The sequence below is a fragment of the Oryx dammah genome, unplaced genomic scaffold, assembly GCF_014754425.2.
Source record: "Oryx dammah isolate SB20612 unplaced genomic scaffold, SCBI_Odam_1.1 HiC_scaffold_11, whole genome shotgun sequence".
NCBI classification, from domain to species: domain Eukaryota; kingdom Metazoa; phylum Chordata; class Mammalia; order Artiodactyla; family Bovidae; genus Oryx; species Oryx dammah.
In genome coordinates, this window is record NW_024070195.1 from 33,896,870 (window position 1) to 33,923,978 (window position 27,109).

The following is a 27,109-nucleotide window of genomic DNA, read 5'->3' on the forward strand; positions in this document are numbered from 1 at the left end:
ATGTACCGCAGCGGCGCCCGCTCCTCCGTCTCTTCACACCGGCCTAAAGAGAGCGGCGGGGGCGACCCGCGCACTGGCCGCAGCTCCGGCTCCTCCTCAGGCCCCGCTCGCCGCACCTCACCGCCGACCTCCTGCTCCTCCTCGTCGCGGACGCCGGCTCGCCGGCCCCGCTCTCCCTCAGGGCACCGCGGCCGCCGGGCCTCTCCGTCCCCTCCGCGGGGTCGCCGCGGCTCCCCGTCTCCGCCCCGCGGCCGCCGGGCCTCGCCGTCCCCGCCGCGGGGTCGTCGCGGCTCCCCGTCCCCGCCGCGGGCCCGTCGCGGCTCCCCGTCGCCGCCGCGGGGCAGACGACTCTTCCCGCCGGGCTCGGCCGGCTTCCGAGGGAGCAGCCGAGGGGAGTCCCGCGCCGACTTCGCCAGGGACGGCCGCGGAGACCATCCAGGCGACAGCGGCAGCCGGGTAATTCCCACCCCTCCACCCGGACTCTGTCTGTGCTCCAGCCCCCTCGCCCGCAATTCCCGCTTTCAGAAACGCCCGCCGCCCGGACGACCAGAGGCCTCCAGGCCGGGGTCCCCACATGGGAGGCCCTTCATCCCCGTGGGCCCCCTCAGCGACGCCCGAACCAGGGGGTTCCTGGTCAACCCAGGGAACTTCATTTGCACAATAACGGATTCGGGACGCGGCCGGGAGCCGGCTCGGGACGCTGTGCTGCGTTCCCTGGGAATAGGCTGGTTCTCTCCCTCTGTGTGAGGTGTGAAAAAGTTTGCCGGGAGAGGGGAAGCTCCTCCACGCCGTGTGCCTGGTACTTTTTCAGTAGTTGGTGTCCTTAGAGTTGGATGGTTTTGTGTGTGTCCCGCTAGAACTGAGCTGCGCCCTGGATCTGGAAAAGGGTGAAATGTCTTTGTGGCGACTTAGGGTGGCTTAAACAGTTCCCAGGGTAGACACCGAGAGAATGTAAACTGTTAGTACTCTGTGTTGGAGCTGCTTCTCTGAAATCGAAGTGTAGGTATCTACAGTCGTTGTAATAGCTGCCTCCACTTAACCTAGTTGTGTGGCAGGAATGATGCTCAGCCCTTCACTTTACACGTTCCCTGTGAACATTCACGTCCTTTCGGGTCGGCGGGGGGGCGGGGGGGAGGGCGGGGTGGGTAGATAAGGTGGGTTCCTCCTTATCTAACAGCTGAGGAACTCACAGAGGTTTAAAAAACTTAAGTCGATGCCTGTAAGAAGTGGTGGAGTGTGATTCAATTCTTTACCTGGTTCCCAGTATACCCTGAATTTAACTGTTATGTTTCCCTGCTGAAGGGACAGAGCATGAGGTTAAGAAGGTTAGTTTAGAGGTAATACTGACTTTTCATGCATCTCTCCGTTAGTAGAGCCTCTGGGCAGGATGTGGTGTTTTGGTATTTGTTTTTATTATCAGTTAACCAATCCTTTAAAAAAAGTGACAGTTTCTGTTTTATTTAGTGGATCTCTAACAATATCTGGGTACTCTGGTCATAGGTGAATTGACTTATTAAGATTTTAAGATTTTCATAGCTGAGTATGATAGTCTGAATGTTAATCACTACAGAGAAAGTAAGGAAAACAAAAAACAATGAGTTTCCATAACTTCCCCTTTCTTCTCCAATGCACAACCTATTTGCTCCAGTCTTTTGTCTCAGTAAATGACATCACCCGTTGCTCAGCCAGAAACAGTGAACATCTCCCTTCTCCCAGTCTGTAAGGATAACTTCATCTATCTAAACTATCAGCTATACCTCCAAAATACATCCTCCAAACGGTTTTCTTCCTGCCATTATTCTTATCTAAACTTTATTATCTCTTGCTTAGTTTATTGCATTAGGCTCCATTACACTCCACTTTTGTTACCATCCAGTTTTTTCTATACCTAGAAATTAAAACGATTTTTAAAGACCTCCATTTTATGTATTTGAGAAATATTTATTGAACGCTTACCATGCTGTTGTGGGCACTGGGAATACAATAATGAACAAACCAGTCAAAAACCCTGCCCTAGTAGAGCTTATATTCTGAGGGGGAGTTGGATAATAAGAAAAGTAAAATGTCTTAGCATGTTAAATATGATTAAGTGCTAAGAGAAAAAACAGAAAGAAGTTAACAATTTTTGGTAAGGGTAGCCAGAGAAGGCCTTCTGGAAGGTGATTTTTTAATAAAGACCTGAAGAAGATGAGGATGTGAACAGAGTGAGCATCTAGAGGAAGTATGTAGTAATGTCACTCCCCTGCTTGAACCCCTTCTGTGGTTAAACTAAGAATAAAAATCCAGATTTCCTAACTGTGGCTTCTGCCTGTTTTGTGTCACTTCACTGCAGTCATGCTGGCCACCTTTCTGTTCCCCCAGACATGCTAAGCTCGTTACAGAGCATGCTCTTTTTGCCTGAAACATCTTCCATCTGTTCTTTGCAAGACTGATATCTCATCATTCAGGCTCCAGATTAAATGGTATCACCTCAGAATGCCTTTTCTAACCATCTTATCTGAAGTAGCTCCTTTTCCCCAATCTTTCATTTTATCATGTTTTAATAACTTTTTAACACTTCACAGTGCCATCAGAAATACTTTTTTATTTCCTTAACCTGTGTTTGGCTTGTCTCCTTTAGTGGAAATGTAAAGATTCTGGTAGCAGACTTAATTCACTCCTCTGGCCCCATGCCTAAGAAAATGATAATTTAAAATGTAAATATGTTTATTTGGCTGCACAAGGTCTTAGTTGGAGCATGGGAATACTTTAATTGTAGCATGTGGGATCTAGTTCCCCAACCAGAAATGGAACCCAGGCCACTAGACCACCAGTGAAGTCCTTGATAATTTTTTTAAAGTCCTCTATTTTTGGAGTAGTATCTTACCATAATCATCTCTCACCCTGTAGGATTGTAGCTTTAGGAAGGAGAACAGTTTTGAGTATAGGAATGTCTTGACCCTGTTGACTGTTAATATCTTTTACTCTTATAGAGACGCTCTCCTGGTCTGAGATGTGACTCTTCTTTGGAACAGAGCTTACGGATCACTGTTGGCAATGACCACTTCTGTGTTGGCATACCAGAACGGAGGTGGCTTAGTGATCGACTGGGGTCACCAGTGGAAAATCTGGAGGATGCAGACAGGTAGGCTTCATCTGAAGCAGGGCACGCCATATGAGTACTTGAAGGTAGAATTATTGCTGTTTTCCGAATGATGTATTTGAAAGGGTGGTGCCAGCACTGAAGTTTATGCACTGTGTCCAGTACAAAGTATAACATTGGAAAGAGTGGGGTAGACTCTTGCTGAAACAATTATGTAGAAAAAAAGACTTTAAAAGATCTAAGACTTCCCTAGTGGTCCAGTGGTTAAGACTCTGTGCTTCCACTGTAGGAGGCATGGGTTCAATCCCTGGCCAGGGAACTGCGATCCTGTGTGCAGCACGGCATGGCCAAGAAAAAAAGGTCATCCTGGCCCCAGCTGGAAAGGAGGAAGTTGAGGGAATATAAACAGTCCCCCAAATTAAAAACAGTTGAGATGATACAGATTCTAAAATAGTGGAACTAGTGGGGTCCCTTCTGCAAAGGAAAGTTCTGAACAAAATAGGATATCTAGGAAATCTACTTACTTATGGCTGCACTGGGTCTTCATTGCTGCAATCAAGCTTTCTCTAGTTGCAGCCCACGGGCTTCTCACTGCAGTGTCTTCTGTTGTTGCACAGCACAGGCTCTAGAGCTTGGACTCAGTAGTTGGGGTACACTGGCTTAGTTGCCTCACAGCATATGGAATCTCCCAGACCAGGGATCAAACCTGTGTCCCTTGTATTGACTGGCAGATTCTTAACCTCTGGACCACCAGGGAAGTCCTTAGAAATCTTTTTTTAAATGGTGTTATTTTTCAGCTTGTCCAGGCTGAAATATATATAGATTCAGAAAAGGTTTAGATAAATTCATGTTAATTGTACACACACACACACACACATACACATAGGCATTAATAGAAAGTTAGAGATCTTTAAAAATGTTTAATTTCAGTTATTACTTTACAACCACTGAGGGCTAAGGAAGGGCAAATATACTCCACAGGGTGTTAAATATAGATCTCAGGTACTAGGAACTTAGGTATGTATGGGAAGTAAATAATGCATTACGTGTTTTTCACCTCGCAAAAGTAAAAGAGCTAGAATGGTAGTGCAGGGAAAGCACTCTTTCTGAGAGGTGAGAACCATGTCTGTTAGTGGTTTCTGCCAACTATGTTGGGAGTTTTCACAAATGTTTAGCAGTAGCAGTAAATCAATATAATGTTCTTTTAAACCGTGACTCTCCGTGAAGTAGTGCACAGAATATAGGCAGGCAGGTGGGGGACAGCTGGGCAGGAAGTGTGAGGACCAGTGCTGCCCTTTGGTAATATTTACTTCAAAGCTTCAGTGGCTATTCAATGCAGTGAAGCAAGGCAGGACAGTCATATAACACTGAAGCTTCTGAAGATAGAGCTTCAAGGTATGTGACTATATCACTTAATTGAGGCAACAGCCCATGCCCTTCTAGCTGCTTCTATTTTAGGAGATGATTGAGTAGGCAGTCCAAGTAGGTGGTGCATGATGTGATTCTCTTCCTTCCTTAGGAGCTTAGGTTTTGGTGTGACTTTAGCATTTCCTCTTGCTGGTTCTAGGGTGTCAGCTCTCCTTTCCATAAACTTTGTTATGCACGTGTGCTTCAGGTAAACAATTGTCTGTTTATAAGTTATAAAAATTAAAAATTTCCTCTTGTATTTGAGGTATTAATTTTCTCTCTTGAATCCTATTTCAGAGAGAGAAATTTATTTTAGAGAAAGTGAGATTAAGGTTCTAAAAGGAGGTTCCAGGCCATTCTTTAGACTTTTTTGCCCTCAGCATTCTTGCTCAATCTGCTTTGTGTCAATAATTACTGTCTGCTAAAACCAGGCCATAGGAACATTGGCATTCACAAAGTGTCTTCCTGACTGTGAGTCCAGTCTTTAGCTAATGAAACAGGCCATTTCCATCGTTTGTATGTAGGTGTGTGTTTATTTTTTCCTGAGACCCTGTATTCTTTCTCTTCCCATATTTGATCTGTTAAATTTTATACCAGGTTTGGGTTACAGCCAGATTGCCAGGGTTGTCAATCTCCTCACCATGGCAGTTCTCTGTGCAGGACTGTAACTTATTCTGTAAAGGAAGTGTAAATAGGTTGTGTGAAGACTCTGAGCTTCTGAATAAATGTAGATGTGAGGTTGATTTCCCTTGTTTATCAGAGTATTCTGCACATTATACATTCCATTCATGGTATTCTCATCTCCTGATTTCTCCTTGCCTTGATGTAGGGAGTAGGATTTTTTCCCTGTACTTGCCTTAGGGAAAAGACAGAAACACAACAGCTTTCTTCAGGCATTTTGAGGAATCAGCACAGGAAAATAATGGGAAGTTTGAGCTCTGGAGAACCTTTTTTTTCTTACCATATACATTTTTTAGCAGCTTTTTTATTTAGCCATAATTCATATACCATGCAATTCACCCATTTGGAGTGTACAGTTCAGTGATTTTTAGTATATTCATAGAGTTGTACATATACCACTGTGATCAATTTTAGACTTTTTCTTTTTGCCTTATCCTTAGTCTCACCTACCCACCCCCCAGCCTCTCACTAACCTTCTTCTGTATTTATTCTGGCCATTTCATATAAATAGTATCATACAATGTGTGGTCTTTTGTGACTGGCTTCTTTCACGTAGCATAATGTTTTCAAGATTCATTCATATTTTTACATATAACAGTGCTTCATTTTTTTTAAATTGCTAATAATAATTTCATTGTATGTATTTTGTTTATCTGTTACCAGTGTTGAGTGGATGGATACCATTTTAGCTGTTTCTACTTTTTGGCTGTTACGAATAATGCTGCTATGAATATTGGTGTACAAACTTTTGTGGACACGTGTTTTTTTTTTTTAACTTGCTTAAGGGAATTTGTAAACACAGGAAAAGTAGAATAGTTCAGTGAGCCTCCAGGTACCCATCACCTACATCATTCAGTCAATTTTTTAAGAAAAGAGTTGGACTTGACCAAAGCTTTCAGAGAGAGTTTGTCACTGGACTATTCTGAGCTGCAGGAGATGGCACTCTTTTTAGGACTCACTTTTATTGCAGTCAGTTTCTCTCTCATCCTTTGGGAAAACTAGGGAAGGAGGACATGAGCTTCTAACAGGCAACCTGATTTCTGCCTGTATTTACACATTAGCGCATTCTTTTAACTGTTTCTATTCCTTCTTTTATTGGTTTTTGCCTCCTTTTGCAGGAGACTGCAGGTTTGGATTGAGTCTTTCTGAGAGCCATTTCATTATTTCTAGCTTCTCGATGTTTAATGTTGGATGAGATTTGAGGCTAGTATGTCTCTTGGTGGAGAAAGCTGAATGTAGGAGCAATAGATGAACTTGCCTACTAGCCATGGAGCCTGTCATTTTTCCCTATGCTAATGTGATCAGAGACTATGTATATAGATGGTGTTTTGGCAGTGGAGTGACTCAACTCATGGACATTCCTCTCTGAAAAAAGATGTGTTCATGGCTGGCAGACCTGCAAAGTAAAATATTTTACTCTATTTATGTTTGATTTCAGAGATCGTCTTTGGTCATTCTCATTCTTTCCTATTATTTCATAGTACATTGAGACCACAAAATTCCCTAAATTCTTGGGGAGGAGGTGAGTAACAGGAATCTTGATTCCCATAGATGACATTCTTATAGAAGAGGTAATAAAATTTATCTTTTATAGTCTTTCATAAAGTTACTTATAGCTGTAACCTCAGTCTAAAACTGAAAAAGGGCTGTGCTAGTGAATGAGAAAAAGCAGCTCTTTGATGTTCTACTAACTTTAGTCCCAGAAATAGGAAAACAACTATTATAAAAAAACAAGTCATTTTTCGAAACTTACAAAAACAGAAATAGCTCCTAGAAACTGTAGAAGACAGGAATAATTACCATCCTGTGGATAGTAATTCACTCTGAAATGTGAGTGACGTGTAAGTTTTTCTAAGTTGTATGCTTAAAGTACTTCGTTCTTGTTTAGTTGCTCAGTTGTGTCCAACTCTTTGTGACCCCATGGACTGCAGCCTGTCAGTCTCCTCTGCCATGGGATTTCCTAGACAGGAACACTGGAGAGGGTTGCTATTTCTTTCTCCAGGGGATCTTCCCAACCTAGGGATCCAACCCAAGTCTCCTCAACCTAGGGATCCAACCCAAGTCTCCTGCATTGCAGGTGGATTCTTTACCACTGAGCCACCAGAAAAGCTTAAAGTGCTAGGGGATCTTTGTTTCTGTGATTTAAATCAGAAAGTTTTAGGGGGCAGTAGAAGCTCCCTGGGGCTTACCCGGTGGCTCAGGGGTAAAGAATCCACCTGCCAATGCAGTAGATGCAGATTTGATCCCTGGGTCAGACAGATCCCCCGGGGAAGGATAAAGCAACCCACTTCAGTATTCTTGCCTGGAGAATTCTGTGGACAGAGGAGTCTGACAGGGCTGTAGTCCATGGAGTCCCAAAGAATCGGACAGGACTTAGCAACTAAACTGCAAAAACAGAAGCTCTGTGACCATAATGCCCCAGAAGATTAGGATACTGTGTGTGATATAGAGATCTGAGCTGAAAAGACAGATGTTCCATCCTGTATTTTTACCTTCATGCCTTAAAAGTCTAAGACCTAAATCTGTCTCACTGTAATAGAAATATAAAGTGAGATAACCATCACATACTTTTTTTTCTGGGCTCAAGATTAACAAAATGCTTATGAATATTCAGGCAAGGCAGGAAAGAGTATAACAAAACAGACTGTGAGGGAGTTTTATGGTTTTTAATATATGATCCAGTGAAACGAAGCAATTGCAGACCCTTTTAAAACTTACAAGAAAATCATGCCAATTGGATAGATCAGTGGTTAAAAAAATTTTTTTTTCCCACAGTGAAACTTTTTTTTTCCAAATGAAATACTCTGTAAAATTTAACAATATAAACAGGTAAAGTTGGCCTGCTCTAACTCAAATTTTGTTTTTACAGTTTTTGTTTTACACCTTAAAATTTTTTTTGGCTGTACCTGGCATGCAGGGTGGTACCTGAGAATCTGCATTTCTAAAAAAAGTTCCTGGGAAATACTGATGTTGCTTATTCAGACCACAGTTTTAGTAGCAAAGAGCTAGTGTGAAGTTGTGTGACCCAGGACTCTTTGTAGTCTGGTAGTGGTATTTTCACATCTCCAAGACCTTTGCATGAGACTCTGCATCCCCAAAGTCTAATTAAAGAAAGAATTCTGTCCAGATAGATTAGCAGTCTCTTCCATTGGTTAGAGGCTGCAGCTGCTTGTGCTCTGGGAAAAGGGAGAAGAAGTGTTGCATGTATATACATAGATTTGTTCGTATGTTGAGATATGCTCTCATGATTACTGTCTTTTGTTCTAAGCATTCTACAGCCCCCTTGCCAGATGTCAGTCTCTTAGCCTTGTCTGGTCTTGCTCTTTCCAAGTCCATTATATTCAATGATGCTTGTCTCTTTCCTCAGGGATGACCTGACTGATGATTCTGTCTTCACTCGAAGCTCCCAATGCTCTCGAGGTCTTGAACGATATATTTCCCGGGAGGAGGCACCTCTCAGTCCCTTCTTGGGACAACTTGATGAGGACTACCGAGCAAGAGAAACTTTCCTGCATCGATCTGATTATAGCCCTCATATCAGCTGTCATGATGAGCTGTTGCGGGGAACAGAACGGAACAGAGACAAACTCAAAGGCTCCTACTCTGTACGACCTGAGGAAAGTAGCCGGGAGGCCAAACGGCCCCGCTATGATGACACAGAGAAGATACACAACATGGGAAGTGATCACCCGAGTTTTACATCAGGGACTCGCAACTATCGACAGCGTAGACGGAGCCCAAGCCCTAGGTTTTTAGACCCTGAGTTTCGAGAGCTGGACCTTGCCCGGCGAAAACGAGAGGAGGAGGAGGAACGAAGTAGGAGCTTGAGTCAGGAGCTGGTGGGAGTTGATAGTGGCGGCACTGGTTGTCCCATCCCTGGATTGTCAGGTGTCCTTACAGCATCAGAGCCAGGATATTCTTTACATCGGCCTGAGGAAGTATCTGTGATGCCCAAGAAGTCAATTCTGAAAAAGCGGATTGAAGTGGACATGGAGCCTTCCTTGCAGGTCTATGCTGTGTTTCTTCTAGGGTGTCTTGCTTGTTTCCCTCAATATTTTAAAGCCTACTTACTTTCCTGGGGGCTGTGTCCCTCAGATATCTTTGGAATGTATGTTGGCACAACATTGTTATGCTTATGAGCTGTACCTTTCAGGACTCTCAAAGGAAATTGTAGGCCTCATAATGCAATAATAGAGGGCTTCTATTGTTATGTATTAGGCTTCCTAAGGGGCTTTCCTGGTGGCTCAGACCATGGAGGAATCTGTCTGCAATGCAGGAGACCTGAGTTTAATCCCTGGGTAATGAAGATACCCTGGAGAAGGGAATGCAAACCCCACTCCAGTATTCTGGAGAATCCCATGGACCGAGGACCCTGGCAGGCTGCAGTCCATAGGGTTGCAAAGAGTCAGACATGACTGAGTGACTAAGCACACAGGCTTTCTAGACAGACGTTTTGGAGAGTATTTATTATATAAAGGTTTTTTTTTTTCCTCTAAATTGGCTAGTCCTGTAGGATCTTTGAATATGGGTTTCTTGGAAATGAAGCTTGAAAAGCAAAGGCAGGAGCTGATTGAATTTTCCTCATCTCTCTTTAAAGAGAAGAAAAAATGTATGAGTGGTAGGACACTAGACCAGAAATCAGGTAATTCTAATTCTGGATCCATCTCTATCACCAACTTGCTGTGCGATTTTTAGACAAGTCACCTAACCATTCTGGACCTTGATATTTTTTCCTCACTTATGGAAAGATGGTCAGGCATGAGCACTTGTTTTTACTTGTTTTCTTAGGAGCTAAGTAAGAGAAGGCTGATCAGTTAGGGATCAGAATTTCCTGACTGTACTTCAGTCAAAGTAGCTCTGCTTATATGTTTTTTTCTTTTGAAGATTCATAAAAAGAGAAAGTAAGCTAGGGCATCTCTAAAGTCCTTTTGAATTCAAATTCCTTGTTAAAGACTGTAACAAATGGGCAAAAGTTAAGATTCAATCTGCCTTCTTTTCTATTTCCCTTTGCTACAGCAGAACCATCTGGAGAAATGGGAAACCATATTTGAACCTGGCTAAGGACCTCCCTTTCATCCACATGTATCTTTGCCCTGTTAATTCGAGAACAACAAAGTATTTATTTTAATCTCAGTTACTAGTTTTCTGAGATTCTATGTAGAGAGGCTAATTTAGTTATGTTTATTTTTGCAGCTTGAAAGTTTTCCCAGCAGTACCAGCTCCAGCCAGGATCACCCTCTTTACTCTGGACACTCATCTCTTCCACTAAGTGGTGCTATTGCTGCTTTTGCCTCAGAGGTTGAAAACAACAAGGGAACTATGGTAGAGACTACCCTGAAGGAATCTCAGGGCAACCTCTACCAATGGGGCCCCCTCCCTGGGATACCCAAAGACAACAGTCCCCTCAGAGAGAAGTTTGGAAGTTTTCTGTGCCACAAGGAAAAATTGGATATGAAGGCTGAGGGACCAGAGCGACACACAGACTTCTTGCTTCCTCACGAGAGAGCTAGCCAGGATGGCAGTGGTTTCTCCTGCATTCTGAGCATGTTAGCACATTCTACCAGTACGCAGGAAAAAAGGCGACTTAGCTTCCCTGACATTGAGGATGAAGAGAAGTTTCTCTATGGGGATGAAGAAGAGGATTTAAAAGCAGAATCTCCACCAAAGCCCCCTGGGAGCTCTGAAAGTGAAGTTACAAGGCAGAAGGCAAGCTCCCTACCCTCTTCAGCTCCAACTGTAAAGCTAGAATCAATAGAAGAGACCAATCCAGAATATGCCAAGATTCATGACTTGCTCAAGACCATAGGGCTGGATATTGGGGTAGCCGAGATTAGTAAACTGGCTGCACGCACACAGGAACGACTTCATGGCAAAAAGCCGTCAGGTTCCTCTGCTGACCGCCGTTCCTCTGCTGACCGGCACTTTTCTGCAGACCGCTGTTCCTCCGTTGACCGCCGTTTCTCAGCTGATCGGCGCTCTGCAGATCCTCACAGACTGGAGAGTGGGGAGGTGCACCATAGCAATACCCACTCCCCAGAAGGGTCCCGTCCACACCAAGTCTCCCCTGTGGATCCTTACTTGCTCACAAAAAACAGCCCCCCGTTCTTAAAGTCTGACCATCCAGTGGGTCATATTGCAGGACCTGAGGTGGTTGGCAGTGGGTTTCAGTCATCTGTTGCAGTCAGGTGCGTGTTGCCATCAGCCCCATCTGCCCCAGTTAGACTTCCACACCCTGCTTCTTTATCTCAGTTCCATGTGCCAAGGGCCTCTCAGTTTGCTGCAGCTCGGATACCTCCAAACTACCAGGGACCTGCCATTCCCCCTGCTTCCTTTGATGCCTATAGGCACTACATGGCATATGCAGCCTCAAGGTGGCCCATGTACCCTGCCTCCCAACCTTCAAATCACACTCTACCAGACTCACACAGGACAGTGCCAGTTAGCAAACAAGCTACCCGTAGCCGTCCCAACCTCCGTGTGATCCCCACTGTGACTCCTGATGAGCCCAAGCATGAGGAGTCAGTGCTGGGCTCAATTCCTACTGCCCAAGTGCCTGTCCATGTGTCCATCCCATCACTCATAAGATATAATCCGGAGAAGATTTCTGATGAGAAGAACCGTGCTTCCCAGAAACAGAAGGTGAGTGTTAGCTTTGGGCCTCCTGTGCCTGCATCTTCTATTTTAACGTAAACTTATATTTGTCTTTTAGAGGGAGCTAAAAATTTGCAAGGTCCAAGGCAGTCTTTAGAGACTGCTGTTATACCATAATTTTTTCTTTGATTGTTTTCTCATTTGGCCTAAAGTCTGGCCCTAGGTCCCACTGCGATTGCTAGACTTCTTTTTCCTAAGTTTATTTCTCTTATCTCAATTACCAGCCTTAGGACACTGTGGGTAGAGCTGGGAGCCTTTAAGTCTTCAGTATGACTCATCAGAGAGTGAGGAACCAAAATTGGGTTCCTTTCCTGATTTCCATAGAAATCAAGAAATCTCTGTTTTATCCCAGTGAGTTTTGGATCTTTTTCCTGTAGTGATTATGGGGTTTAAAAACTATTGACTAGTTGTTGCTTGGTAACTAAACCAAGAAATAAGCTTTGTTTGTTCTGGTTTAACTTAGAGTCCAGGAATAATAATATATTTTATGACACTTTTAAAAGTAGTTTTTATACTGTCAAGGTTCATTGGGTACCTTGACTATAGAAAGCAAGCAGTGGCTGGGGTAAAGATATAATAATTTAGATGTTTTAAAGCAGTAGGTAAAAATTACATAGAGATACAGAATAGAATTTTGAATAGAAAAATTAATATATACTGTTGATTTTAAAGGTACTTGATAGCTAACAACTCACTTTGTTAAACACAGTGACCTAAGGACCATAAAATTGTAATATGTGTTAATTTGGTTTGCTAATAAATAAAATAAGACCTGAGGAGAAAAATAGAAAAGGTGAAATTGGAAGGCTAATCTGATTTTTTTCCAGTTTAAAAGAAATTTAGCTAATCCTTGAGAAGACCAAAAACACCTCTTAATTTTCCATTGTACTTGGGTACCCAGTGTTTTGTGTTTTTTTGTTTTTTTGAAGTCTTTTGGGAAAGAGGAGAAGAACTTCCATATGACAAAACCTAAGACTGCAGAGATACTCTCTGAAGATTAGTGCTTTTCCTTTCCTTTACCTTTAAGAACCTATTACTAAAGTCAGGGCTAACAGTACACAGGGTTTTCACTTGAGTTCCTTATGGACAAGCCATATTTGTTTTTTCCCATTAGGTGATAGTAGTATAGTTGAAAGATCAGAGGCTTTAGGGCAAATATACCTGGATTTTAAATCATCTTACTATATGATCTTTGGTATGTTACTTAGTCTTTTGCAACGTCAGTTTTCTTACTGTGAAACAGATAATATCATGATTAAATAAGATGATACATATAATGCAACTAACACAATGCTTCATCCACAACACATATTTGTTCCCTTCTTGATGGTTCCTTTTGGACTCAGAACTACTATCTAATAGTATAGTGCTTCTACAAAAATAGTAGTTTCCAATCAATAGAGTTCTGGAAAGGATAATTCTATTCTGGAACTTGAATTGGAATGAGATATCTTCATTATAAAGTCAGAGCCTCTGTGTGCAGGTGTTTGTATTCTTGCGTTCAGATATTATCTAGTATGAGGGTTTCTGGAAAAGAACAATGGAAAAGGGGAGATGTTGTAGGCTAAAGGGTCTGTTACCATTTTTTATTTTGCAGGTTATTGAAGAGAGGGAAAAGCTGAAAAGTGACCGTGAAGCTCGCCAGAAGAAGATGTACTATCTTAGAACTGAGTTGGAGCGGCTTCATAAACAGCAAGGTATCAGACACTCCTAGTCTGCCCTTTTGTTGTAACTTTAGTAAGAGATCCAAATGAAGAGCTTTGGGGACTCTCAAACAGGTTCATTGACATTGAAGCTTCACTTTCAAAAAATTTTTGATATAATTAGACATAGAAAAGTTGCATTAGTGTAAAGAATTCCCAGGTGTTTTCCATGATTATTAGCATTTTACCATATTTGCTATATTTGTTTTTCTCTCTCAATTGTGTGTGTGGGTGTAGGTGTAATTTTTCCTGAACTATTTAAGAGTAAGTTGTAGAACGATACTCCTTTAGTCCTAAACACTTAAATGTGTATCTTCTTCTTCTTTTTAAAAATATTTTTAAAATTTTTGGCTGCACTGTGCAGCATGTGGGGTCTTAGTTCCCCAACCAGGGATTGGGGTCTTAGTTCCCCAACTGTGTCTCCGGCAGTGGAAGTGGGGAGTTCTAACTCCTGGACCGCCAGGAAGGTCCCAAGTGTGTGTCTTCTGACTACAAGAACTCACTTGTATAACCATAGTACACTTACCAAATTAGAAAATTAACAGTAGAATACTAGTCTACAGATCTTACTCATATTTTATCAATTGTTCCAATGATGTCCTGAAGCAAAAGGAAATTAAAGATTATGCATTGCATTCAGTTGTCATGTTCTTTTAGTCTCCTTTAATCTGTAACAGTTCCCAAATCTTGAGAGGAGATCACATGTTTTGTAGAATGTCCTCTAATTTTGATTTGTCTGATGTTTCCTTATGATTAAATTCATGTTGTGCATTTTAGCACAGGAACATCACAGAAATGATGCTAAGTTCATATCAGGTGTTGATTTGTCCCATACTGGTGATATCAACTTTGATCATTTGGTTAAGATGATGTCTGCCAAGTTTCTCCACTGTAAAGTTACTATTTTACCCTTTTCAATTAATAAGTATCTTATAGGGTGGATATTTTGAGACTGTGTAAATACTCAGTTGCTCCTCAGACTTTGGCCCACTAGTTTTAGTATTCATTGATGATTTCTTGTCCAAATCAGTTATTGATTGTTACATAGTAATTTTCTAATTTCATCATTCCATTTACCTTAATTGGTTAGCTTTCTACACCCCACTCCAGTACTCTTGCCTGGAAAATCCCATGCACGGAGGAGCCTGGTAGGCTGCAGTCCATGGGATCACTAAGAGTCGACACGACTGAGTGACTTCACTTTCACTTTTCACTTTCCTGCATTGGAGAAGGAAAATGGCAACCCACTCCAGTGTTCTTGCCTGGAGAATCCCAGGGACGAGGGAGCCTGGTGGGCTGCCATCTATGAGGTCGCACAGAGTCGGACACCACTGAAGCAACTTAGCAGCAGCAGCTACTATGAGGAGGAGCTTTCTACCCACCCCTCCTCCCCCATTTATCCATTTATATAATATTTTACTATTATTATTTATCTTTATGCTCAAATTGCCCCAAATTTGGCCAATGAGAGCCCCTTTAAAGTTGGCTCCTGTGTCCCTTTTTTAAAAGTTATTTTTAATTGGATGATAATTGCTTTACAGTGTTGTATTGGTTTCTGCCATACATCAACACAAATCAGCCATAGGTTTATACATGTCTTGTGTCCTTTTGATGTATCCCTATCATATTTTGATTTGTGAGTGTACACAAAAAGATGTGTACACCCACAACAGAAAGATGTTCCGTTATGGCACAAAAAGATGTTCCATTATGCCTCTGTTGAGTACACCTCTTCACCAGTGCTTTTAGGGTTTCACATATACACTAAGAAAAGAACATAAAATATTACAGCTTGGTGATAACAGAAGAGCAGAGAGTGGGAGAAGATGTAATTTCTTGTTTGGCTTTGGACTTTTTAGGGATGAGAAGCTTCATGAGAATATGAAGTTTGAAATAAGAAATAACATCAGGTGAACTTAAGGCAAAATCTAAAACTCAATGGATGTGTTGGTGAAGGGTCCTTAAATCAGATGAAGTCAAATATGTGAATAATTATTTGGTTCTCTGAAGAGGACAGCCACAGAATTCATGTATTACAGTTACAGTTACAGCATACATTAACCTTTTTGGAGGACACATGCACATAAACTTGTATATACCCTTTTAGGGATACATGGAGTCTCTCTTTGAAACCTGTCCATAGATCTTTAGCTAATAACCCCTACCTAAGAGATAATGTAATCACTCAACCTTTACTTTCATAGGAGCCAGCCCATGTGGAGGGCAAGTCTCACCTGCTTTTAGATGTTTCATGGAGAGAGATTTTGTGAGCATAAAGTCTTAAGAATTAGTATTTATGACTGAAAAATGACTTGTTAACTTTCCTGTGTTTCTTTCTGTTGACATTTGACTACTCAGGGGAAATGCTGCGTAAGAAACGAAGGGAGAAGGATGGTCACAAAGATCCACTCCTAGTAGAGGTGAGTCGGCTTCAGGATAACATTATGAAGGACATTGCAGAACTTCGACAAGAGGCAGAAGAGGCAGAAAAAAAACAGTCTGAACTGGACAAAGTGGCTCAGATCTTGGGAATTAACATTTCTGATAAATCTCAGAAGTCTTCAAGTGACAGTAGGGAGCCTACAGAGAAGACTGGCAAAGCAGAAAAATCCAAGAGCCCAGAAAAAGTGTCGTCATCCTCAAACTCCTCTTCCAATAGCAAGGTAACAACTCAACTTTTCCATTTCTATTGTATCTTTTATTTCCATGGACTCCTAAAGCAGTCTTCTAGCTAACCATTTTCTTAGCTTCCTTTTCCAATCTGTTCTTACTCTTGGTAGTTATTTTTGTAAAACATAGTTTAGATCATGGTACTGTCCTTCAGAATTTTAGCAGTTCCCCATTGCCTCCAAAGTAGAATTCTGGGCCCTCCATGTTCTGGATCTAGCATTTACACCTTAACTCACTTCAGTCCAGCTTCTAGTCTTCTCACAACTTGAAATGCCGTTTTGCTTCATGTTTAGCAACAAGGTCACCACCATGTTGAACAGCCTCAAATTTCAGTTCTTAAATCAGTATTTGATACAAGGAACCACTGTCTCTGAAAAACTTTTCTTCCTTTGGGTCCCATCACATTTCTTTTCCTTCTTGTATGTTAGCTGCTCTGCTTAATTTCCTGATCTATGAATATTTTAGTTCTTTAGGACTCAGTTCTAGCTCAGGTCTCCAGAATTCTGCTTTTTCCTTAGGTCATTTCATTCACTCCTATGCTGAAATACCATATTGACAACTTTCAGTTTTATATTCTAGCTCAGGTGATTCTTATAAGGTTCAAGTCTGAGTGTCCAACAGACTACTCACTATTTCCACTTGATTGTCTCAAACACCTTAAAATCAATGTATTCTAAATTAAACTAAGATTGTGCCCAGCCTCCCTCTAATCTTTCTTCCTCTGCTGTTTATTACCTGTCTCAGTGAATGACATTACTGTCCAACAGTTTTTATGCCAACAACCGGAAAAGCATTCTTAGTGCTCCCCCTTCCTAACTGCTCTATGCGATTACAGAGTCTGCCAGTTCTTCATCCAGAATAAATCTCAGTTGCATTCATCTCATCATCTCTGTTGCCATCCAAGTTCAAGCCACCTTCAACTTTTGCTTATACTGCTACTCTCTTAATGTTTTCTCCACATTGAGCCAGTGATTATGATACTACTTTGCCTACCTCGTCAGCCTCATTTCAAATCTTATTTTTCTTTTGCTCTCTGTAATTTCATTACTAGCATTTTCATTCCATAAATGTTTCATCACCTTTAATGTCTTTGTGTCCTCTCCTACTAATTACTACTTTTCTTATCCTGCGTTCTAACTCAAATTCATCCTCAGATCACAGTTTAAATTATTTCCCTGACTTCCTTTCTTGATTTCCCAGGTTGTTAAATTTGCCTCATATACACTCTCATACCTACATTTTCCTTCTTAGCATTTATGGCCTTATAATTATATTACTACATGTGTTCCCCAGTTAGATTTTAAGGTTCAGGGGATCAGGGACCATATCTGTCTCATTCCCCAATATAGTCCCCAGTACACAGTTCAGTGCCTGCCACATAGCAAATAGATAGCTCTCAGGAAATCATTAATAATCCTCTTAGCCTGGAATAATCTTTCTCCCAACCCTACTCATCCACTAAGGCCCAACTTTAATACTCCCCTCCTCTGTGAAGAATTCCTGAATTCCACTGTGATTGAGTCAGACCTTTTTTAGCATTCCCACAATAAATTACTTTGTTCTTTTATAAAATGTATTTCATTCTGTCTTACTGAAAGCATGATTAAACTCATGCCTGATTTCATGCCTGTCTCTTGCACTAAATGAGAGCTTCTTGAGAATAACAGAGTATAACTTATTTTTGTGTTTTCCCATGGCATCCAGTATGTCTAGTACATAGTAGATGGTCAGTTAATATTAAGGTTAGAGAAGAAGATACTCTGTATTCTCTGTCAGCCGAGCTGTAATTTTTTTATGTCTTCCTGGAAGAGTTCTCTTTCTCAACCAGGTAGGACTATTTTATACCAGGACCATTGAGTTCAGGGCCTTTGATGGGAGAAGAGCTTGTAGTTGACTTATACATTCTTTGGGGTTCCGTTTAGGCACCAACCCCATGATAAACTATCACCTTGACTTGAGTGAGAGAATGTTCTCTGAAGTTAACAAGAATATGTTGCAATTCGATTTTCATTTCAGCAATAAGGAATGTTCTCTCTGCAAGCTCTGTTTCCTACCTGTCTTTGATCTTTCTTCTTTCTTTGCCTCTTTTTAAAATGCATGGTTAGTTTGATTTTCTTCCTCTTAAATAGCTCATTTCATAAAAGTAAACACATGCACATTTCCACAGTTCCATTCACTTAGACACAGTTGTTACTAATGAGTTGGTGTGTATTATTCCAAATTACCTTCTTCTGTTCATTCATTTAATAAATATTTCTTGGTCTCCAAAAAAGTGCCAGACAGTGTTTAGATATGGGAAGTATAAAAGGGAACTATGTAGTTGGTGGTGGTGGTGGTGGTTCAGTCAAAAACAGGCTAAGGAATATGGAGTAGTTAGGGAAAGTCTTTTGGATAAAGTGACATTTGACATTCTGTGGCTAGTCACATATCTGTATTGATTATTCAAATACATCTTTTAATAGATTTGTGTTTTAAAAAAAAAATTGGTTGCACTGGCTCTTTGTTGTTGTGCACAGGTTTTCTCTAGTTGTGGCAAATGGGGGCTACTCTTCATTGTCATGCATGGGCTTCTCATGATGGTGGCTTCTCTTGTGGAGCATGGTCTCCAGGGCACACGGGCTCAGCAGTTGTGGCTCACGGACCCTGGAGTGCTCAGTGCATGGGTTTAGTTGCTCCACAGCATGTGGAATCTTCCCAGACCAGAGATTGAACTGGTGTCCCCTGCATTGGCAGGCAGATTCTTATCCACTGTACCACCAGGGAAGTCCTATTCAAATGTATTTTGTTACTTCGTTGTTGTTCAGTTGCTAAGTCCTGTTGACTCTTTGCAACCCCATGGACTACAGCATGCCAGGCTCTTTTGTCTTCCACTATCTCCCAGAGTTAGTGAGTGGGTGATAGTTGCTCACATTCATGTCCATTGAGTTGGTGATGCTATCTAACCATCTCATTCTCTGCCACCCACTTCTCCTTTTGTCTTCAGTCTTTCCCAGCAATGGGGTTTTTTCCAGTGAGTCAACTCTTTGCATCACATGACCAGAATATTGGAACTTCAGCATCAGTCCTTTCAATGAATATTTAGGGTTGATTTCCTTGAGAATTGACTGGCTTGATCTGCTTGCAGTCCAGGAGACTCTGAAGCATCTTCTCCAACACCACAGTCCGAAAGTATCTGCTCTTGTAGTATTTCATGACTATCTTTCCATGTCAATAAATAAGACTTCTGTAATATCATTTAAGCATCCTTATTTTTATTGTTGTATGGATAACAAATTTAACCAATTAAATCACCTGTGTTTGACCTAATTTCCTAAGGATAAATATTATGGAATAGAATTGCTTGGTCAAAGGTATAAAGAATTATGAGGTATATAATATGTGTTCCTCAATTATCTTCTGGAAAGGTGGTGTCAGTTAGTACTAACCAGCAGTGTATGCATATGCCCAACCCTTACCTGCTGGATATGATCTCTTTAGTGACCCTTGAATAGGACTGTAAAAGAGAAAAGTTATCGTTGAAATCTCAGTTGTTTCCCTTTCTCCATTTAGTCTTCCTTTCCCCACCAGCCAATATTCCAGGTGCTCCATTCCCTGATTGTGTCTGCGGAACCTCCTTCATACTCACCTTCTCTGTGTTCCAGAATTATCTTTTGTATGTGCCTCAGTCCCCAATATTATCCAGAATTCTCATTTCCTGAATACCTTGTCTCAGCTTGCTGAAAAATGAATTCATATTATTTATTATTGATCACTTAATGTTGGAGAGTTGATATATTTTAAAAGAGGATTCATGTTAACTGAAAGATGTTAAATTCTAATGGTGACATTTTAGGCAGTTAGAAACATTTTACCCAGATTCTTGTAAGTTATTCTAAATAGATGACTATCCCTTTTATCTATGCCAGCCTTGTTCTCTAGTTTTCTGTACTGGATGTGTCTGTGATGAGAGAATTCACTATCATCTGGTTTGTTTTTTTTGTTCACTTGCTTAATCTGTCAATTACCTTTTCCATTTCCTCTTCCCTTCTAGTTGTTGTCATGGTTGATAAACTTAACTAATGTATTTAGTTGTATAGGTAACACATTTAACATCTACCAAAGGTGATCCTATAGAAGATTCCTATCCACTCTTGTTCTCTACGTCCCTCCCCAGAGGCAGCCAATGTTTCCATAATCCTGAGTATTCTTCTAGATATTTTTGGATATATAAGTAAATATATTGTCATTATGATTTATTCTTCATAATGACATGACACTCGAATAAAATTAATTCTCTTTGAGTCTTGCAGACAGATTTATCATGGAGTTTTTCCCAGTTTGTGCAGCTTTAGGCACTGGAAATATGATCATACAGTCCTATTTCCGTTATTGTGGTAGCTACCTGCTTTTTCTGTGGGAAGACAGATCTAAATTGTCTTGAATTCCTTCTTAGTACAGATTTTTCCCCCTCTAGGAATCAAAGGTAAACAATGAGAATTCCCGTACTAAGAGCCCCAAGCCTGCTGAGAGCCCCCAGCCAGCTAAGCAGTCTGATCAGCCCATTGCTGCCTATGAGTATTATGATGCTGGCAATCACTGGTGCAAAGACTGCAACACCATCTGTGGGACCATGTTTGACTTCTTCACCCATATGCACAATAAGAAGCACACACAGGTAGGTATCTTGCCCTCTGTTATTTCCATTCTTGCCCTCCTTGCCCTCAAACTCCTATACCCCCATCTGTATTACAAAGCTGGAAAATGAAACATTCTCATATGGGCAGGAGCCCCAATCTGAAGAGCCAAGAGGTACCAACAAAGGAGACACCATCCCCAGGGCTCAGTCCAGGGGACCTGCCTGTAACTAAACACCATGGCAAGTGTAAGTGAGGCTGCTGCCTCTTTTAATTCCTTGAGTACCTGATTATTTGTTTCATTTTATCCATTGCTAGTACTTGCTCTAACATATGTTTACCTTTTCCACAGGTGATTTCCGTTTAAACAGTTGGCAGAGTGGGTGGGGGTGGGCAGCTGGGGGCTTCTGTCCCCCCTGGTTGTTGGGGAGAAAAAGAAAAGTGGGTCATTGAGATTTTAGTGCTGTGTGTGAGCGCCTCTGCCTCTTGCAAATAGACACTGGATCCCTACAACAGACCTTGGGCTTCAAAGACCCAGAATGAAGCCAAGCAAGATGCTGTAAAGCGCACTGACAAGATAACTGTTCCTGCAAAAGGTAAGTTTCCTCCCTGCCATTTTTGTGGTTTCCTTACATTCAGTCAAGGAAGAGGTATCCCTGAACTAAGGTGCAAGGAAGCAGCATAGAGTAAGACATAACCATTACTTTTAGCAAAGCTGGAAGATTGCATTCCATGTACACAACTAGGTCCTAAAGAAATAAAGAGAGCTATAAGACAGGAACAGTCTCTACCCATATGGCCAACAATCTAACAGATGTTAAACACACACATACCACTCTAAAATAAAACTTTCTTTGTGCTCGCTTTGGCAGCACATGGACTAAAATATGACTTTCTTTACCACTGACTTATGCCCCAAAACCTTATTTGAAATCCAGGTGAAAAAGAACAGTAAGAGGTGCAAAATAACTGCCTTTTCTGCTAAGAACTATAAAATATTTTTGAATAGTTGTTATTAGGGGCTAAGTTGAGAAATAGAAAGTGTCTTTGTCTTTAAACTTCTCAGTTTCTTACCTTTGTAAGTAGTCAGTGCTTCTACATCCTTGATATCTGTGAAAGATAAATTCCTAAGTAACTAATACCAACATGAGAGTTTCTCATACAAATGGTACTGGGCTTTCTGGGAGTATAATTTTTAAATCTCCTAAGATACTTAGTGCTAGTTGGAATTTGAGGAGAATCAACAGAAATGAGTCTGGCACAGAAAACTCCTGAATTAACCAGTTAGGGGATTAACCAGTGTTCCCAAAATGTAGAAGGGATGGAGGTCCTGAGTTCAGGCTTTAAGTTGGAAAAACATACCATTGAGATTCTAAATGCTCCTTCTGACTTGAAAGTGAGTAAAGTCCTTTATACTGTTAATCATTTTACTGCAAAAGGGAAGTGGGATTTCCTTTGGTTGCTGTCATCTTGGGTAGAAATGACTTACTTTCTTGACTTTGTTCCACTTCTTGCAGGCTCTGAGTTTCTGATTCCCATCACTGGATATTACTGCCAGCTCTGTGAGGAATTTTTGGGGGATCCAATTTCTGGAGAGCAACATGTGAAGGGTTATCAACACAATGAGAAATATAAGGTTGGTCTTTGTAGTAGCCTATGGAGTTTTCCCACTTTCTGCAGTAATCCTTTTGATGTTGTCAAGCTCAGAGCAAGAAAAAGTCCTTAACACTTCAAATTCTGTATAACCATAAGGAAGTTGTCAATCCTAGTAAGAAATGCTAACCTGAGAGGACCATTTATCCTTAAGGAAGGTGACTCAGAATTTTCATTAAATGAGTTCTAATAGTGGTAGGGCCAAATTTTCTCTCTTAAAGTATTTTGCCCAGTTACTGAGCCTTTATCTTTTCTCTTCCCTAGAAATATGTGGTTGAAAACCCATTGTATGAGGAGCGACGGAATCTGGACCGCCAGGCTGGCTTGGCCGTGGTTCTAGAGACAGAACGGCGGCGGCAGAGTGAGCTGAAGCGCAAGTTCAGTGAGAGACCGAAGGAAGAGAAGAAAGAAAAACAGGCAAAGATTATGAAGGAAGTAAAGGAGGACGACAGGGTGTCTGAGGAATTAGAGGACCAGCTTTCTGAGGGTGGAAACTCCCCTGAAAAGGCTGAAAATAGAAAGAGGCCTAGCATCAAACTCCAGTTAAAAGAAGAAATAAAGAAAGAATCACCTTCCTCTTTCGGGAAATTCAGCTGGAAGAAGCCAGAAAAAGAGGAGGAAAAAAGTTTAGTGATCCCAAGTATTTCCAAAGAAGAGATTGTGGAAAGTGGTAAGGACAAAGAGGATGGCAAAGCTGATCCTGGGAAGACAAAGCCTATCAAAATCAAACTCTCCGGGAAAACTGTTGTTGCACATACTAGTCCTTGGATGCCTGTAGTGACAACTTCAACCCAGACTAAGATCCGACCCAACCTGCCCATCCCATCCACAGTCCTCCGCAAATCAGGTTCAGCCACAGTAAGCAAGCCAGCTCCGCTTAACACCTTTCTATCCATCAAGTCTTCTGGAACCACTGCTAAGCCTCTGCCAGTGGTTAAAGAGTCTTCAGCTGATCTCCTCTTGCCTCCTGACATCATCTCTAAAGCATTTGGAGGGGAAGAGGTGATTTTGAAAGGGTCTCCAGAGGAAAAAATGGTGCTGGCTGAAAAGAATGAGCCATCACATATACCTGAACAAATGCTACCACCTCCTCCACCTCCACCGCCACCGCCACCGCCACCACCTCCAGTTATACCTCATCCAGCTGCCCCCTCTCCTGCCCAAGCAAATGCTGTTTTGGCTCCAGTGAAATCAAACCCAGCTGTATCTCACACTGTCATCCCTGGCTTCCTGGGTCCTAACATTTTGAACCCAGTATTACCAGTAGCCATCATGGCCTCAGCTCAGCCTACTGCCATTCCTTCTGATGAGACGGCTCCTGGGGTGAGTGAGAGTGACCGGGACCAGACCCTATTCTCTGTGTTGGTGCGTCCTCCACCTCCCCTCTCAAGTGTGTTCAGTGAACAAGCCAAAAAATTGGAAAAGCGAAATTCCTGCTTAGCCACAGCCAATGCTAAGGATCTGTATGACATATTCTACAGTAGTGGTGGAAAAGGAGCCCCTGAGCCTAAGCTGAGTGGTGGTCCATTGGCCAATGGGGAAAATAGAGCTGAAAATTCAGATACCTCTTCCACTTCTACTTTGAACAGCAGTGTATCCCAAGAGGAGTTGCCTTCAGGTAGAAATTTGGCCTCTGCTCCTTTGGTCAGCAACTCTGAAAAGCCCATTTCAAAACCTCTGGTGTCCCTAGGAAGATTGTCAGCTGTAGAAAGTGTAGATTCAAAAAACAGAGGCAGCAGCTATGGCTTCCTGCAGCCTCTGACAAGGTTGTGCCAAAACAGGCCTTATGAAATTATTACCCCAAAGACAGAGACTTTGGCCAAGTGGGCCTCTGGTTCCTTCCAGAGTGATGCTAATAAGGATGTAGCTCCAGTGAGGAAAATTGAACTTGACTTGGGAGACCCTGGGCCACCAGGTGTGGAGACAGCCTCTGAGCTGTCAGATACACAGTGTCATACCATGCAATCTCAGAAGTTGGTAGAAACCCACCTTGTGGAATCTAGTAAGCAACAAAGCCAGGAGTTCCACCAATCTAAGGATTGTGGGAAAAGTGAAGTAGAGACAAGCACTGAACTAAAAGAAGAAGGAGTGAAACTCTCTGAAAGGACAGTGAGAGAGGGAACAGATATCAGTGTTGGGCCCAATAGCGTAGAGGACTCTAATTTGAACAGTGGGAACAGATGCATGTGGGAGGAAGAAGTAGAACAGCCCAACTCACATAGGACTGACAAAAAGGCTAAACAGTCCAGGAAATTGATAATAGAAAGTAAAACTCAAGGTAAAGTAGTACCGGAATTGAAGACACAAGCTCTCTCTTCCACAAAGGCAAAAATAGACTCATTTCCATCAGAAGCTAGGTCTTTACTCCAGAACCCACAAGATGTGAAAATTTCTGCCCCAGAATTGCTTATTCAGTCCCCAGACAGATCAGATACGTGCTTGAAAGACCATGAACAGAAGCAAGGAGTCCCAACTGGTAGTGAGGAGTGGCTAGAAAATTCAGCACCAGAATCAGCTTCCAGAACTTCTAGGTATAGAAGCCTCAAACTGAAGAGAGAAAGATCAAAAGACTTGCAGGGCAAAATGACCTATAAACTGACTGTTTGGGATGAGAACAAGAAGCCAGAAACCTGGGAGAGCCCAGAGAAACCAAAAGCAGAAGCCCTGGAGCTTCGAGATGTCCATCCAGAACTAACAGTGACAATAGAGAGCAAGGCCTTAGAAAACTTTGAAGTTACAGATTTAAAAGTAGAAGAGCTTGCTGCCCTGGGAAGCCTGGGGGATATAGGTGTTGATTTCTGCAATACTCGGGTAGACCCAGCACATAGATCCCCAGTTGCCCTGTCTCAGAAAGTATGTGAAGAAAATTCTGCATCCCCTCTAGGAGGTAATCCCTCCACTCTCACCGACTTTGAACCAATACCATCCTTTTCTGAGTTTCCCTTAGATTCTCCCAAAAGCCTGGTGCTGAACTTTGGAGCAGAGGGTGAACAAAACTCATCTAATCCCAGAACTGGGAGGATCGCTCCTAACATTTTGAAAACTGGACTTCCTATAGAAAATGTTGGCCTTGGCTTGGGAAATCTAGAGGGAACACACCAGGCCCTGGACCTGTTAGCAGGAGGAATGATGCCTGAGAAAATAGAAGAAACATCTAAATTAGAGAAACAAGATTCACTCAGATTGGAATCAGAAACAGTTAATCCTTTAGCCCTTGGGCCATCTCCTTGCCTTCCAGACCTTGTTGATTTTGTCACACGGACATCTGGAGTTCAAAAAGAGAAGATATGTTCTCCTCTCTCTGAGCCAGGTGACCCTCCTGAGTGTAGTTCCCTGGAGATGGGACCACTGCAGCTAGAAATACCGAATGCATCCATCACGGAAGTAGCAGTTCCTCAAGTAGATGAGTATAGTGACAACCCTTTCAATGTGGTAAAATCTGTGGCTTCAGGGTCCCATACAAGGGAACAGGTAGCCGGAGGCAGTACGATCCCTCAGGAAATAGCTGCACAAGAAGCTGCAGTTGATGCTCTCCAGGACCACACGGAATCCAGTGTTCACAGCTGAGAAAGCACGTTCAGAGCTACTTGTGGATGAATCCTGTTGGCTTCTAGAAATCAGGTGCCCAGGTGACCCAGGACTAGTTGGATCTCATCTGGAACCTGCGCTTAAGAGATGCAGTCAGCATCTTAGAGTAAATGTTCATGGAAGCTAAAAAATTTACCTCCGTTCCTTTTTTCCTTAAGAAACCAGACAAATCAATCATAATTTCTATACATATCTGTAAAAAAAAAAGTATTTTCTGTTAATTATTTTTTTTTTTTTTTGCCAATTTATTTTCTCCAACTTTGTCATTAAAATCAAATGTCTATCTGGCTCACCACCTAGTGTGCTTTGATTGTATTTTGGCTTTGACTCTGCCATTTCTGGGGGAGGAGGGAGACAGAGCTGACTTCTCCAATTGCTGTGTTGTATTCCCACCCAATTTCTTGGGCAGCTGATGGATCTCTGGGAGAAAGACAAGAAAGCCTGCTGAAATGGAAAACTACTGAGGAAGGAAGGATTGTTCATCTCTTAGGCTTTCCATTTGGATGGGCCTGCCTTAACATTGTTTGAAATGCAGCGTGAGTAGCCCTTTTGTTTACTGTTTACTTCCTTGTGGCATGTCAGTCCCCACACTTCCTTCATTCTGTTGCCCTTGCTTGAGCTGGTCCTGCTAATCCACAAACCTATTTGGAAATGACTTCAGTAAACATGGAAGAAAATCTACCAGGCTCACTTTTGGAAGACAACAAATCGGTAAGGCTTATTCATGGCTTAGTGCCAGGAGCAGATATGCTTTTTGGGTCCCTTTTGTTTTTGAAATGGCCTTTGTTCATTGTGATCCACTGACACTGTGCAAAATTATTTAGCAGCCATTTTCTGTTCTGAAGAGGTAGAGGATCTGAAGCTTGTTTTGGGATTGTACTCCTCTGTTCCACACTTATATGTATTCCTCCCTCTACCTCTCCCTTTCACATTTTTTCCTCCATAGTGTGATGTTTTGTGTTGTACATTTGTTCAAAAGATTAAAGATTTATGAGTTGACTTGGACAAGTTTAACTTTATTTTTATTGTGTTAATTACTTGGAATAAATGCATTAATCTCA

General features: G+C 41.9%; 1 protein-coding gene across 1 annotated transcript; it reads left to right on the forward strand.

The window, feature by feature from the left end:
• Positions 1-27,109, forward strand: ZNF318 (zinc finger protein 318). Its single transcript, XM_040249564.1, has 10 exons — positions 1-456; positions 2,973-3,124; positions 8,538-9,177; positions 10,364-11,809; positions 13,419-13,518; positions 15,883-16,187; positions 20,648-20,848; positions 21,304-21,403; positions 22,325-22,443; positions 22,725-27,109. The coding sequence occupies exons 1-10, from the start codon at positions 1-3 to the stop codon at positions 26,025-26,027; spliced, it is 6,822 nt and encodes a 2,273-aa protein (XP_040105498.1). The 3' UTR covers positions 26,028-27,109.